The following is a 13,912-nucleotide window of genomic DNA, read 5'->3' on the forward strand; positions in this document are numbered from 1 at the left end:
CCTCATACCATCCTCATGCATTCTGTTTCTCACTGTTTGAGCAGAAACCTGCACATTAGTGGCCTGTTGAAGGTCGTTTTGTAGGGCTCCGGCAGTGCTCCTCCTGTTCCTCCTTGCACAAAGGACCAGATAGCGGTCCTGCTGCGGGGTTGTTGTCCTCCTGCGGCCCCCTTCACGTCTCCTGGTGTACTGGCCTGTCTCCTGGTACCTCCTCTATGCTCTGGACACTGTGCTGGGAGACACATCAAATCTTCTTGCCACAGCACGCATTGATGTGCCATCCTGGATGAGCTGCACTACCTGAGCAACTTCTGTAGGTTGCAGATACCGCCTCATGCCACCTCTAGTGGTGAGGGCACTAGCAAAATGAAAAACTAACCAAAGATCGGCCAGAAAAGATGAGGACAGGCAAATGGTCTGTGGCCACCACCTGCAAATCCATTCCTTTTATAGGGGTTGTCTTGCAAATTGTCTAATTTCCACCTGGTGGAAATTAGACAATTTACCAAAAGGTGAAATTGATTCACAAATCAGTGTTGCTTCCTAACTGGACAGGTTGATATCTCAAAAGTGTGATTGACTTGGAGCTACATTGCATTGTTTATGTGTTCCCTTTATTTTTTTGAGCAGTATATTTAACGATGATGCATTGGTGGTTAAAATAGTCTGGACATACAAACACCCTATCCGAATGTTGATTTGGGTAACATACGAGATGGCAGGACACTTGTTACAATTAACATGATTTCGGTGACTGTACACATGATTTTATTGAGTGTTAATTAATGGCCTGATGTATGTCTTTTGTGAATAGATTTGCAAGCTATGACCACCTGCTGGCATTTTGATTTTTGATTCCATTTATAAAATGGTCCGGGGCCCAAGAGCCAAATCAGCTGCCAAGATGAATGAAGTGGTCACACAGGCACGTCCGTCAACGGTAAGCTTTGGTTGGGGATATTCAGGGAGTAATTGTGAATGTAGGATGCCGCATACAACCTAAAGCCCTTGACCAGTTTGCTGGTTGGTGTTGGTGTTGTTTGCGTGATTAGTGCAGCGAACAGCTCTTTTTAGGAGGGTATAAGGGTTGAGGCGACCATGAAAAACATTCTTCCTTCGGCTGGAAAAGGCCGAGTGAATAGGGCTGGCACCCCCGCCATGAGGCATGGCGCGATGGGAGGCCAGGGAGACTTGAGAGGGTGTAGGTAGACTCACGCTGGTGGTGGAAGTTGCGGGGCCTTGGTGGAGGATGAAGCTGCTGCTGCAGCAGTTATCCAAACAGCCTTGCATTGCACCGGCTCATGTGGGATTAAAGGGTAATGAAGTTGCAGACAGGATGGTGAAAAGATCAATAAATATGAGTCATATAATTGAAATATCATTTGGAAAAAGGGAAGGTAAAGCACTGATATCAAAAAGAAAATATTTGAATGTTGGCAGACAAAGTGGGATGACTAAAACGTGAAATAATGCACTGTGACAAATATGGAAGAAAGGACAAAGTTGCAACAAAGGGTGAGAGGCCAGATGAAGATGGGATTTGGAAGGGATATTAGCAACAAATGGAGATAAGCTGTGGGAAACACAGAGAGGGGTAACATATTTGTCCATTAACACCGGATTGTTTAATAGCATATAGTTTGTTTTGTTTTTTTGTTTTTTTAATCATAGACTAATGTAAACAAGAGCAGGCGTTCCTGAACTTTTCCATACCAAGGACCCCTTAATAGCCGTAGCCTCTGGCTGGGCCCCCCCCCCATGGCTCAAAAATCAAATTGCACTGGCAAATATAAAAAAAATCAAATATACAGCTTCTTAATATATCCTTGTTTTTATGAACGCAATATTGATTTAATTTACATTTCAAATAATTTCTCAGTTGTATTATATTCAATATTCTTTCTGTTATTAACCAAACATTCATTGTCATTTGTGCTTTACAATATTCATCAACATTTCTTTCTTTTATTATTTTTTTATATACTTAATTTCATTTTTCATTATTCGTTTTTTTTTAACTGCATTTTTCATTTCCTCTCCCGGACCCCCCTAGCGCCTCCTGGCGGCAGGGGGCCGCGGCCCCCACTTTGAAAACCCCAGGAACGCGAGCCTCTCCTACGTACTCCGGGACGGTAGATGGCAACATACACCTAAAAGTTGGCATAGCAAGCCGCCAAAAAAAACGCAACGAAGAAGAAGAAGTTCCAGTTTACTCGCTCGTTCCACATTTTATGGCACGCTAGCGAGCGTGGTGTGAATCGCTGCCCGCGCGTGCCGCTGTGACGCCAGGAGCGTGTGTTTTGCTGCTCTCCCCGAGGTAAGTGAAAGCGCGTCACGCGTCTGCCAGAAGCTGCAAGTTAATGTTACGCGGCTGTGCTCGGACGTGTCGCCTCTGCTGAAGCGGGGTTTACACTAGAGGCAGGCCTTTGTCTCTAATTCCCCCCGTGTGATAAGTACATTTGGTCACCTTTTCGTATGAAGCCTAGTGGCCTTTCTGATCCGTTCCTGTTCGACCTGCTGTTTATCGCTGTGGGCGAGTAATTACGGCAGTACCCGCGCCCGCGGTTCATGTGTTGTTTAATGGCGGTGGGCAATCAGCTTTTAGGCGCACCCCCTTCTCCCCCACAGCCACCACTACCCGCACACACACACACACAAAGAGGGAGAGGGGGCGGGGGATGTTCAGTGATGCAATGTTTGTTGTCCGAATGAGCTGAAAGAGCCCACAGCATAATCTAATTAAACTTTTAAACCCCCGGAAAGAGCCGAACTGAAAGAAGTGGAAGTAGCCGCCGTGACGTCATCGCCCGGTGGTCCGCCGGCCGCCGTTTGTTTGGTAGCTTCAGGTTTGGCGTTTCCCGGGCGCCAGACGTGGCCCCTTGATACAGTTTGGTACTTTTATGGGAACGCCCACAAAACGTCACAGCCGTCGACGTCGCGTGGGGAAGACGGAAGCATTCGCTGGCACGCCAAGAGCTGCTTGCTGCTGAGTGGCTTTCCGCACATCGCCATACAGTTTGAAAGTCCAGAGTGAAAGTATAACGGCAGACAGGAGCGAGTAGGGGGAACACGGCGGCTGCTGATTTTGCTGTTATTAAAGCAAAATCGGCAGCCATCATCCACCGCCTACCCTGCCATGCAGTTGCAACGGACAGCCAGGACTGCACCATCCCCCCCCTGTACAGCAACCCCGGGCCCAGTGAGGCTTTTCTGTCACCCTCCAGGATGGCTTCACGTCACACCAAGTGTCTTACCCAGATATTTTGTGATGGAGCACACTCCTGACAAAGCCGCTGGGTAAAAAAGAAGAAGAAGAAAAGTTGTGAGACTCCAAGGACCTGTAGTTCTTCAGGTTGCACGGCGTGTAAATCCCTGCGTGATATAAAGCACATCTCCAAAACATAGGTTAATTGCTTTGAGCAGCATTAGCACTGCTACTGTCTCAAAACTGTGCATGGAATTCGCTAAACCATGCAAGTCGATTACATCATAGCGTTAATGGCTGTAGGGTACTGATATCATCGTACATTTAAATAATCCTATCTATAGTACATGTAATATTGTTTCTGTCAAGGTTTAGGAACAGTGTAACGTGCATGGATAAGAAGACACGCTGGCCGCTAGCTAGGGGGGTCTGACCCTTTAGTCGAGCGGTTAGCGATGTCTCCTGCGGTGCGGGCGATACGGGTTCGCTTCCCGGCCGAGGCAGTTCCTGTGGTTGTGTTGGCCCCCGAATTCGCCACAATATGTTATATGTCATCAAGATGGCGCTAGGGATGACAACCTCAGTACAGCGCTCTCTAGTATTTTCTTTGTTTTTGTTTATTCTCTGTATGTCCAGTTATTCAAACCTGACTACTTTCACTAGGTAAGAACTGCTTATCATTAGGTAGTTAACTCCAGATAGGTTTTCACAAACCTGGAAAGTTTTTTTGGAGATCTTGGAGGAACAGCGGCTCTCTATGAGACATGGAGGCAATGCAGACGGGGAAGTGGGCCGGTGCACTGGTGAGGCGCCGACAGCGGGGATACTGATCTGCATTCCCAGCAATTCACCTGGCGAATCTCTGCTCCACATCCAACAAAATGGACAAGCTGCTTCTCCTCATCTAGATGAACAAGGACTTTGCACGTTCTGCTGCGCTTTGTTTCAGTGAAACCTAGCTCGGCGAATCCACCCCCAACAGCGGATTACATCTGCCAGGCTTCCGCCTACACCAAGTGGATTGTGTTAGGGCACTATCGGGAAAAGCGAAGGGTTGAGGAATTTGCTTCTACATAAATGAAGGTTGGTGTACAGATGTCACAATGATAAGTAAATACTGCAGCCCAAACTTGGGAGTCATTGGTCATAAACTGCAAGCCATTTTATTCACCGTGGGAGTTTTCATCTTTCAACCTGGTCAGTGTTTACGTCCCACCCCAGGCCAGGTGAATGGTGCACTGCAAACCCTGGCCGATCAGATTGCTACTTTGGAACAAAAACATACGGACTCTCTTTTCATAATCCTTGGGGACTCTGATAGAGCAAAATTAAACTACGAACTACCAAAATCATCAAAGACGGTTGAATCAATTCATCTGGATACAACGTTTAGATACGTTTCATCACTCAACCAAGTGACATCTTCAGTTATACATCCGTAGTTTGTTGAATTATAACATCCATAGTTCGTTATACATCCGTCACCATTTTACAGTGCTGTGATTGCAACAATCCCTAATCCTCTCTATGAATAGTACACATGATCAATGGTCACACCCATATTTGCATATGAAACTGGTCGTTGGTTTCGGTCGTTAGGCACTATTGTACTGTATTGTTTATAAGGGGTGTGGATGCCTGCAGTCAGTTTAGACTGAAGATGTCACTTAGTTGAGTGATGAAACGTATCGTCAATAAATGTTGTATCCAGATGAACTAATTCAACCTTCTTTTATTTTCTTACCTGGATGTATCAAGACGATACCAAAAGACAGCATATTAATTGTCCCACCAGGGAAAATGATATACTGGACCACCACTACACAGTTCTTAAAGATGCGTATCACTCTGTCCCCCGGCAGCTTTGGGGCACTCTGATCCCTGCTTGGTTCATTTTATTCCAACCTACAGGCAGAAACTAAAACTTGCAAAGCCTGTGATTAAAACAGTGTAGAAATTGACAAGCGAAGCAAAGCAGGAACTGCAAGACTGTTTTGACTGCTCTAATTGTAGTGTATTTGAAGCTGCAACTGGCAACCTGGATGAACTAATTGACACTGTGACATCTTACATCAGCTTTTGTGAAGATGTGTGTGCCTACCAAGACCTTCTGCACATGCAACAATAACAAGCCATGGTTCACAGCCAAACTAAGACAACTTTGGCAGGCCAAGCAGGATGCGTACAGCAGTGGGGATAGAGCACTGTACAAGCAGGCCAGAAATTCACTGACAAAGGAGATCAGAGTGGCTAAAAGAAGCTACACCAGGGGCGTCCGGGTAGTGTAGCGGTCTATTCTGTTGCCTACCAACACATGGATTGGTGGTTTGAATCCCGTGTTACCTCCGGCTTGGTCAGGCATCCCTACAGACACAATTGACCGTGTCTGTGGGTGGGAAGCCGGATGTGGGTATGTGTCCTGGTCGCTGCACTAGCGCCTCCTCTGGTCGGTCGGGGCACCTGTTTGGAGGGAGGGGGAACTGAGGGGAATAGCGTGATCCTCCCACGCGCTACGTCCTCCTCAAGAAACTTCTCACTGTCAGGTGGAAAGAAGCGGCTGGTGACACCACATGTAGCGGGGGAGACGTGGTAGTCCGCAACCCTCCCTGGATTGGCAGAGGGAGTGGAGCAGCGACCTGGACAGCTCGGAAGAGTGGGGTAATTGGCTGGATACGATTGGGGAGAAAAAGGGAGGAAAAAAAACAGGTTTTCAGCTAACGACCCTGTGTTGGTATGGAGAGACCTGTAAGACATCACAAACTACTTAAGACCTTCCCCCCATGCTGAGGCAAACAAAGACCTGGCTGAGACCTGAATGTCTGCTATTGCAGGTTTGAGAGAGAGAAATTCACACCCCTCACCCACTTCAGCCCAACAACAACAGACCCCATCACACCTCTGGCAACCCTCCTACTCCCCCCGCCTCCGATACAGGCTGCACTCTCAAGATAGGTGTAGAGGATGTGAGCCAGCTTTTCCGGAGACAGTAGACCAGGAAAGCACTGGGTCCAGACTACGTCTCCCCATCCTGTCTTAAAGCCTGTGCTGGCCAACTAGCTCCAATCTTCATGCAGATCTTCAACAGATCCCTGGAGCTGTGTGAAGGCCCTTCCTTCTTCAAAGGCTCCACAATCATCCTTGTCCCAAAGATACCCTCCATCACAGGACTGAATGACTGACTACAGGCCTGTCATTCTGATGTCTGTGGTCATGAAGACTTTTGAATGTCTGGTGTTAGCCCACCTGAAAAACGTCACAGGACACCTGCTGGACCCCCTGCAGTTTGCCAACCGGGCAAACAGGGCAGTGAATGATGCAGTCAACATGGGACTGCACTACGTCCTGCAAAACCTTGACTGCCCAGCGACATATGCAAGGATCCTGTTTGTGGACTTCAGCTTGGCGTCAACACCATAATTCCAGAAATCCTCTCCTCCAAATTCTTCCCTCTCACTGTATCTCCTGCCGTCTGTCAGTGGTTCACCAGCTTCCTGACTGGCAGGAAACAGCAGGGGGTAGTCACTTCTAATTAACGGACAGTCAGCACTGGTGCTTCCCAGGGATGTGTCCTCTCCCCACTGTTCTTCTCCCTCTACACCGACGACTGCGCCTCCAAGGACCCAGCTGTTAACTACTGAATGTCTTTTTGGCCACTCTTTCAAGAATGAGGATGTACACATCCTTGATGGAGAGGAACGCTGGTTTGAATGGGGAGTCAAAGAGGCCATCTATGTTGAGAGGGAATGACCATCCCTGACCCCCCCCCCCATGTATATAATTTTTTTTAAACATAGAAAATCAATTTGATGATTCTTTGCCAGTTTGGATGATATATGGTTGAGAGAAATCCTTCAGAAAAGCTTTGATTTGTAACACTGACATTTCAGTTCAAAGGGACTTCTCTTCCTACATCTTCATGAGAATGGCATTTCCCTTTTGCTATGATTCCTACACTATAAATTGTGTCTTCATGTGTGCTGGTGTTTCCCACCCTATTTCCAAGATAAATAAAATTGAAAAAAAAACCAGTTGTGGACTGGATTCAGTCATATGGCATAATATATGGGCATAGGTTGTCGATTTACAGGCAAATTTGGTGGTCCTAGTTTGGTGTTCTTGACCAAGTTAAGATGTATACTGACTTGACTCTCTATCTGTTCTTCAGCAGGTAGTAAGACAACTGGCTGCCTGACGTCCCTGCGAAGGATAGTGGCTTGGATCTTCTCTTTTCATCCATCAGAGGTTCGATGGCTTGTTATGGCTTTCAGAGCTTTTGTCACGGGAACACAGTAGCTTGGGAATATTCTGATGTTGATGTCCCTCACGAAGCTTTTGCTGTCTGGATTGGTACTGATGAGTTTTTTCCCACCCACATTCTGCGAAGACATCGTACTCTATTCTGCTCTGCCACTGATTGGCTTTGACCCTGATATTCTTACCCTATTCCTATACCTAACCAATCTAACCAACGAAGGCAACAAGTACTAGCCAATCAAGACGCAGAAGTCTTTGCAGAATGTAGGTGGGGAAAAAAATAAGGCATGTCTGTATGTGTGAGACTGCGTCCTGTACTCCTCTCGAGCGACATCACAATCTTAAAACATACCAGTAATTCAAAATGAAAGAGCGCTATTGATTATTTTTTCATCAAGAAAAATGCGGTGCCAAAAGGCATGGTGAAAAATTTGGGTGCGCCTAAATTATTTGCACCTGGTGCACCTAAATGAAAGTTAGGCACACCATTGTCGATAGTCTGGGGCCCTGATCTGAAAGCGGAATTTAAACTAATTTTCCGGGGGCGGCAGTGTTGCTGTTTGTTGTAATCATGTGAATGCTCTCAACTAGGAAGTGGGACATTCCCAAATGGGAACTTTCCCAATTCCCAGCTGCCTGAATGTATAGTAAGACAAGGCCAACTTGAAATGGCTGCTTCACATGAAAAATATTAGTGTAACTAAGAAATTCACAGAAAAATAAATAATTTTTTATATGGATAGATTATCAACCGGAAAACACCCCAAAATGAGTTCATGGCTATTTAAATGTGCATTGCAACCAGGTCTGGAAGGGACCTAACCCACCTGTCACTCAAAGCAGACATGCCCCTAATTATGCATAACTTTAAGTCTTAATATAAATTACACCTGGGTGCGATCCAATATCGGTATCGGGTGCCGATACGGACGTAAGTCGCTCATCGGATATTGGGCTGACGCTACCGATCCACGACCAATCCAGATTCCATAGTTTGATTTGTTTTATGAAATATAAATGTGTAATAACGCAATTTTAAGCCTATAGCCAAAATTCAGGCAGAAGTGTTTTGAGTGCAGGGGATATGGGACACAAACGCTTCGCTTGCCTGCGTCGAGAGCGGGAGGCGGAGGATGTGGAAACCTCCTACCAGGCTGAGGCGGCGGGAATAGCGAGGAGGCAGGGGGGGTAACGAGGCCAATTGCCGCAGGGAAATAAGTGAAATCCCACAAAATGTAAACCTGTGGTCTTCTAAACTCCACAGTAATTCGGAGAAAGATAAAATGGCCGTAGATGACGTAACTGTATCAGAGGGACCCAGTGTGCATGGGGTTAGTGGCACTGCTGCGTGTGTAACCTCCCCAGCAGCTGCTGAAGCCAAGCCCAGGCAGGAGGTGCAGAGTGACGGGGAGGAGGCGACTGCGGACCTGCCCGTCACCGAGAGCCAGGAAGAGGATGACGATGAAATAGAGTACGATTCTGACCCAGATGGCACGATAACAAGATTCCCAGTGACCAACAAGTGAACTGTACACTTTGGAGGAAATAAAAAAAAAATCTTTTTTTTAACTTTTTTTTTTTTTTTTTGTGGATGAAACTTTTGGTAAGTCTCAAAGTAATTGATTATTTTCCGGACACAAATAAATTAATCAGAACTGTCACAGCACTGCAAAAACTTTTTAGGCTTTGATTTATTAGATGAAAAAGGTGTAATTGTTTAAGAAAGCACATCACCACCTTAAGAAAAAAAGCACCAGTTCACAAGAAAGGAAAGGAAATATAATAATAAAAAAATGATAATAAAAGAAAAAAAACTAACAAATAATTGCAATGAATTATTGTGTTATTATTTTCTTTCTAACCGTCCCATTTGTTTGTTTTTCTGATTTTCATATTTTCCCTGTGCAGACTTTATAAGTTTTGGTGTTTTAAACAGTAGTGGAGAGAAAGATGCGAAGGCAGATGAGAGCAGTACCGTTTTGAGTTTGGCTCTCAGAAACATTTTAGATATATTTTTTCTTCAGGAAACACAGACATGGGTTAACTGCACTACACGTTTCACACTGGACAGAACAAGTGAAGAACCACATTTACAATCTCCCATCACGTTATCCAGATTATTGCCACAATTTGATTAAATTGATGATTGGAGAATAATAAAAAAAAAATCAAACACCAGACAGCACGCACGGGTAAAGGTTTCAGGGAACAGGGTCGGTGCTGCCAGGCTAGACAGGGTGTATATCACCAGACACCTTAACACCAGCTTAGTCAGGAGCAACGTACTAGTTCCAGTTGGTTTTACAGTTCAACACTTAGTCAATGTTGTTTTATGTCTTTCACCAGCAGAAAATTATACATCTTTCTGGCATTTCAATGTGAAATGACTACAGGATAAGTCTTCGTTAGAATAAATAAATAAATTATTTTGGGTAATTTGGACAGGGAAAAAGCAGTCTGACAGTTAAGTCAATAAACACGTTAAAGGAGTTGTCATAACAATTTGCCCTACACATGTTTGGATGTGAAGCCTAGTTAAGCTACAGTTCAAATAAATTGCTGTGGATTAGATTTAAATTGAATGCATTTTTACTGCGGCCTCATGTAGCCTTATACGCAACAACAATGGCAAGAACAACAACAACAACATCTAATAAAAAAGAGCTCTAGTATCGGTACTGGTCAGTATCAGTATAAGCAGATATCCACATTCAAGTATCGGAATCGGATTGGAACTGTAAAAAATGGATCAGTGCATCTGTAATTTAAATTAAACGGATGACTTATATGAATGAAAATTCACCCCCCCCCCCCCGTTTAGTTATCACGGTGGGGGAAATTAGCTGTAGCAACAACAATCGTTCTTTGAACCAGACTAATTCTGCTGTAAAGTAGTCTATGGAGCCAGGCTTCTTTTTGCAACCAATTGAGTCGCCCCCTGGTGGGCATTAGAAGTAATTCAGGTTTAAGGCACGTCCATATAGGCTTCACTTTTCAGACCCGGTGGTTGCTCCTTGGTACTAACGCGTTATTCCCCCCCCCACCTGCCCCTACTCTGTCTCTGATTGGCTAACCCTAAGCTTAACCAACCTAGCCAAATGGAGTCTGTGAATGTTCTCATTCATCCAGGTCATGGTTATCCAAAGGAGTTGAATCAAGTGCAACTGGACTTGATATATATCCGTGAAGCCTCTTGGATGAGAGGCGAAACGTCTTCACGGATATATACCAAGTCCAGTTGCACTGGATTCAACTCCTTTGGACAGCCAATGGAGGCAACGAGTACTAGCCTACGTGTTCTACGTTTTCTTCTTTTGTTGTTTAATGGTGTTGGCAAACAGGTTTTAGGTTCATTACCGCCACGCTCTGGCGGTAGCAATACATTACTACCAGCCGCCAGTTAAAGGAAAATATATTTTTGTAGGACAAGACAATAGTCGCATTAACTTTTTGTTTTTGTTTTTTTAAATTTAATTTAACGTTTATTCGAAAATTTCTTTCCTGATGAGTAATGTCCTTTTTTTTTGTTTTTTTTTTTGTTTACAGCTATGGCAGTTTATGGGATGCGGCATAAAGTCTTGCAGTGGCCTTTGTCCCAGATCAGTGGTTATGCGCATAAGACTGTTTACCCAGACAAAATGCAATCCAACGAAAAAGAGGTAAGATGCCGTTCTCTGACACTCTCTGGTCTTTGTAAAGATGTTCTGATTACTATTTGATATTTTTTTAGGCATTGATGAACAACATGTTATCTTCTATTCCAGTTTGTCCTTGTCATTGGTGATTCGCATTTGAGATCCTTTGTGGATGGTTATGTTGCAATGCCAGAGGGCCGGTTCAGCTTTGGTTTCATGTCTACACCTGGAGGAGATGCTGATGCTTTGCGAAGGGAAATATGCCATGCTGATGACCCTCCTCTCACTCCTGATGTAGTTTGCCTACTTGCTCCAAGCAACAACTTGACATCTAGCCCCACCATTGAGATGGCTGCAAAAGATTTTACATCTCTTTTACAAGCTGCTTTGTATCGCTGGCCCAAGGTAGGTTTTCTAATCCAGTGTTTGCTAAACGTATACACCCCCACATTTTGAGAGTGCACAAACTTGGGTCTACTGTGATGTAACACTTGTTTCTTCTTTATAGTTTTTTGTGTTGGATTTTCCTATTCGTCACGGAGACATTCCTCTAGAGTACCAACTTCGTCTTAAAAAAGAATATCATCGAGTGGCTGCTCAGCTCAATGTGTGCTACTTCTCGACAGAAGCTTTCTTTCCATTACGTAATAGGTATGCAAAATATGTTGTAATTCATGTTGCTCCATTTATTATTACTGTATCATAGCAAAGCAAATTTTGTCTTGTCTATGTGTATCTGTAATGTAATTAATATTTCTTATATATACTTACACAACTTTTGTTTTTAATACAGCCAACTATGGTGTCAGGATGGTGTTCACCTTAGTGATGACTACGGGATGGACATACTGGCAAATTTGATATGGCAGGCATCATACTCTGTATTACACATGCCTGTCGATCCTGTTCCAGTCAAACAAAACCATTATAAAGTTCCTGTATCTTTGAAAGACACCTCCAACCTAAATGACGGCAATATCAAAACCAAATCACCTATGACTATGGCAGAAGTAAAAAGGAAAGAGTTGTCATTAAACAACTTAAGTCTATGTAAGAAAAGAAAGGAGGACCACACAACAGATAGTCAATTGGATCAATACACTGAAATGACAAACAAAGTGTGCAAGAGCTGTCAAAAGAAGTTTAGAAATTTGCTAATGCACTTAGAAAAATCTAAAGCATGCCAAAGCCATTACAACATGGATTCTTTACGACAACAAGCCAGGGAAAAAAGAAAATCAAAACATTCTGAAGCTCAGGCTACTTACAGGCGAAAGCAATTACAGCAAGATCCAGTTGCATACAGAAAAAAACATGCTATGGAGCAGGCCGCTACCAGAAAAAAAAAACTAGAAACGGATCCCATAGGAACTAGAGCCAAACATGCTAAGGTGCAGGCAGCTAGTACCAAGAAAAGGAAAGAGCTTTCATCAGACAACTTAGATGTACTCAATAAAGTAAAGGAGGACCATACAACAGATAGTCTATTTGATCAACATACTGAAAGTATGCATGATGTGTGCAAGATCTGTCAAAAGCAGTTTAGAAATTTGGTAAAACACTTGCAGAAATCTGAAGTATGCCAAATCCATTACAACATGGATTCTTTACAAGAACAAGCCAGGGCAAAAAGAAAAGCAAAACATTCTGAAGCTCAGGCTACTTCCGAGCGAAGGCAATTACAGCAAAATCCAATTGCATACAGACAAAAACATGCTAGGGTGAAAGCAGCTACAAGACAAAATTTTCTAGAAAAAGATCCAATTGAAGAGTCAAACTTTGCTTATGTTGTTGTTGTGTTGTAGATGAATTTGGTTTCACAACCAAGTGAAAAGGTATAATGACATGCTCAAAAATTAAGAAACGGATGAAAGGGGGGGGGTTAACAGATAATTTATAACAGTTATAATTACAAGTTTTCTTTAAAATCAAACATCCCAAGATATGAGTGGAAAGTATTGTGCTTGCAACTGCATTTATAACATTTTTTTTTAGTTCAAATGTAGCTTAACCATGTCATGTGATATGCTACTTTAGTACACTTTACCAACAAATATTACTGGGACCACTACAGAAAATTGCAGATGAACATTTAATATCCAGGAATTCACATTATAGACACTACCACTAACTGTCCCTGTGGGCAAAGTGGCCACAATTTTGAACATTGACCATACACAGTCCAGCCATATACTAGGTTTTGACCTAGTCTTGTTTAGCTATGTTCCCTTTTGTAACTAGGTATTCACGTCATATTTGTTCTAGGACTAGACTTGTTCAGTTTTGTCTTTTTTCATTTTTGGGTTTCTTGGGGCTAGGATTCAAGTGGGAGGATCCTTTTGAAAGTATAGTAACACTTTGCTCTGTGGTTTATATTTTCCAATGTAAAACAAACCTATTTAATATCAGCCAGAGCTAATTTGAAAACAATTGCAGGCAAACCTGGGATAACATTTACCTCTCTTAATGTTAAAGGCCTAAATAACTCTGTCAAAAGAGGGAAGATATTTTCTTACCTTAAAACTATATCAGCCAACATCATGTTTATACAAAAAAAACGCACCCTAAAGATGTAGCCCATACTAAGCTTGGATGCAGGTGTGTAGGGTAGACCTTACATTCCCCTTTCTCTACCAAAGCATGGGGTTTGCCATATTTTTCAGGAAAAATGTTACCCTTTCAGAATACAGATACAAATAGGGATAATCAGGGTAGGTTTCTCATTGTTACAGGAGAGCTTTATTCTTATCCAGTAATCTTAACTAATTATTTATGGCTCCAATCTTGACAGCCCTAGCTTCTACAGTAAAATATTTTT

At 43.4% G+C, this 13,912-nt stretch overlaps 1 protein-coding gene across 1 annotated transcript; it reads left to right on the forward strand.

Annotated features, from left to right (window-relative positions):
* The first annotated feature begins 2,218 nt into the window (after positions 1 to 2,218).
* LOC130124450 (uncharacterized) lies at positions 2,219 to 13,365 on the forward strand. The gene is made up of 7 exons (XM_056293905.1): positions 2,219 to 2,317; positions 7,371 to 7,447; positions 11,006 to 11,118; positions 11,224 to 11,499; positions 11,603 to 11,745; positions 11,888 to 12,719; positions 13,360 to 13,365. Exons 3-7 carry the CDS (start codon positions 11,008 to 11,010, stop codon positions 13,363 to 13,365), a joined length of 1,368 nt encoding a protein of 455 aa, XP_056149880.1. The 5' UTR covers positions 2,219 to 2,317; positions 7,371 to 7,447; positions 11,006 to 11,007.
* Positions 13,366 to 13,912: the final 547 nt, after the last annotated feature.

Source organism: Lampris incognitus, chromosome 14 (genome assembly GCF_029633865.1).
Source record: "Lampris incognitus isolate fLamInc1 chromosome 14, fLamInc1.hap2, whole genome shotgun sequence".
In the NCBI taxonomy this organism is placed as follows: Eukaryota; Metazoa; Chordata; class Actinopteri; order Lampriformes; family Lampridae; genus Lampris; species Lampris incognitus.

What these genes read in the sequence shown, in the direction of transcription:
- LOC130124450 (XM_056293905.1), top strand. Translation starts at nt 11,008, where the DNA reads ATGGCAGTTTATGGGATGCGGCATAAAGTCTTGCAGTGGCCTTTGTCC. An exon ending in TGCAATCCAACGAAAAAGAG is followed by an intron (nt 11,119 to 11,223) that starts GTAAGATGCCGT and finishes CTTCTATTCCAG; the next exon opens with TTTGTCCTTGTCATTGGTGA. An exon ending in TTCTTTCCATTACGTAATAG is followed by an intron (nt 11,746 to 11,887) that starts GTATGCAAAATA and finishes TTTTTAATACAG; the next exon opens with CCAACTATGGTGTCAGGATG.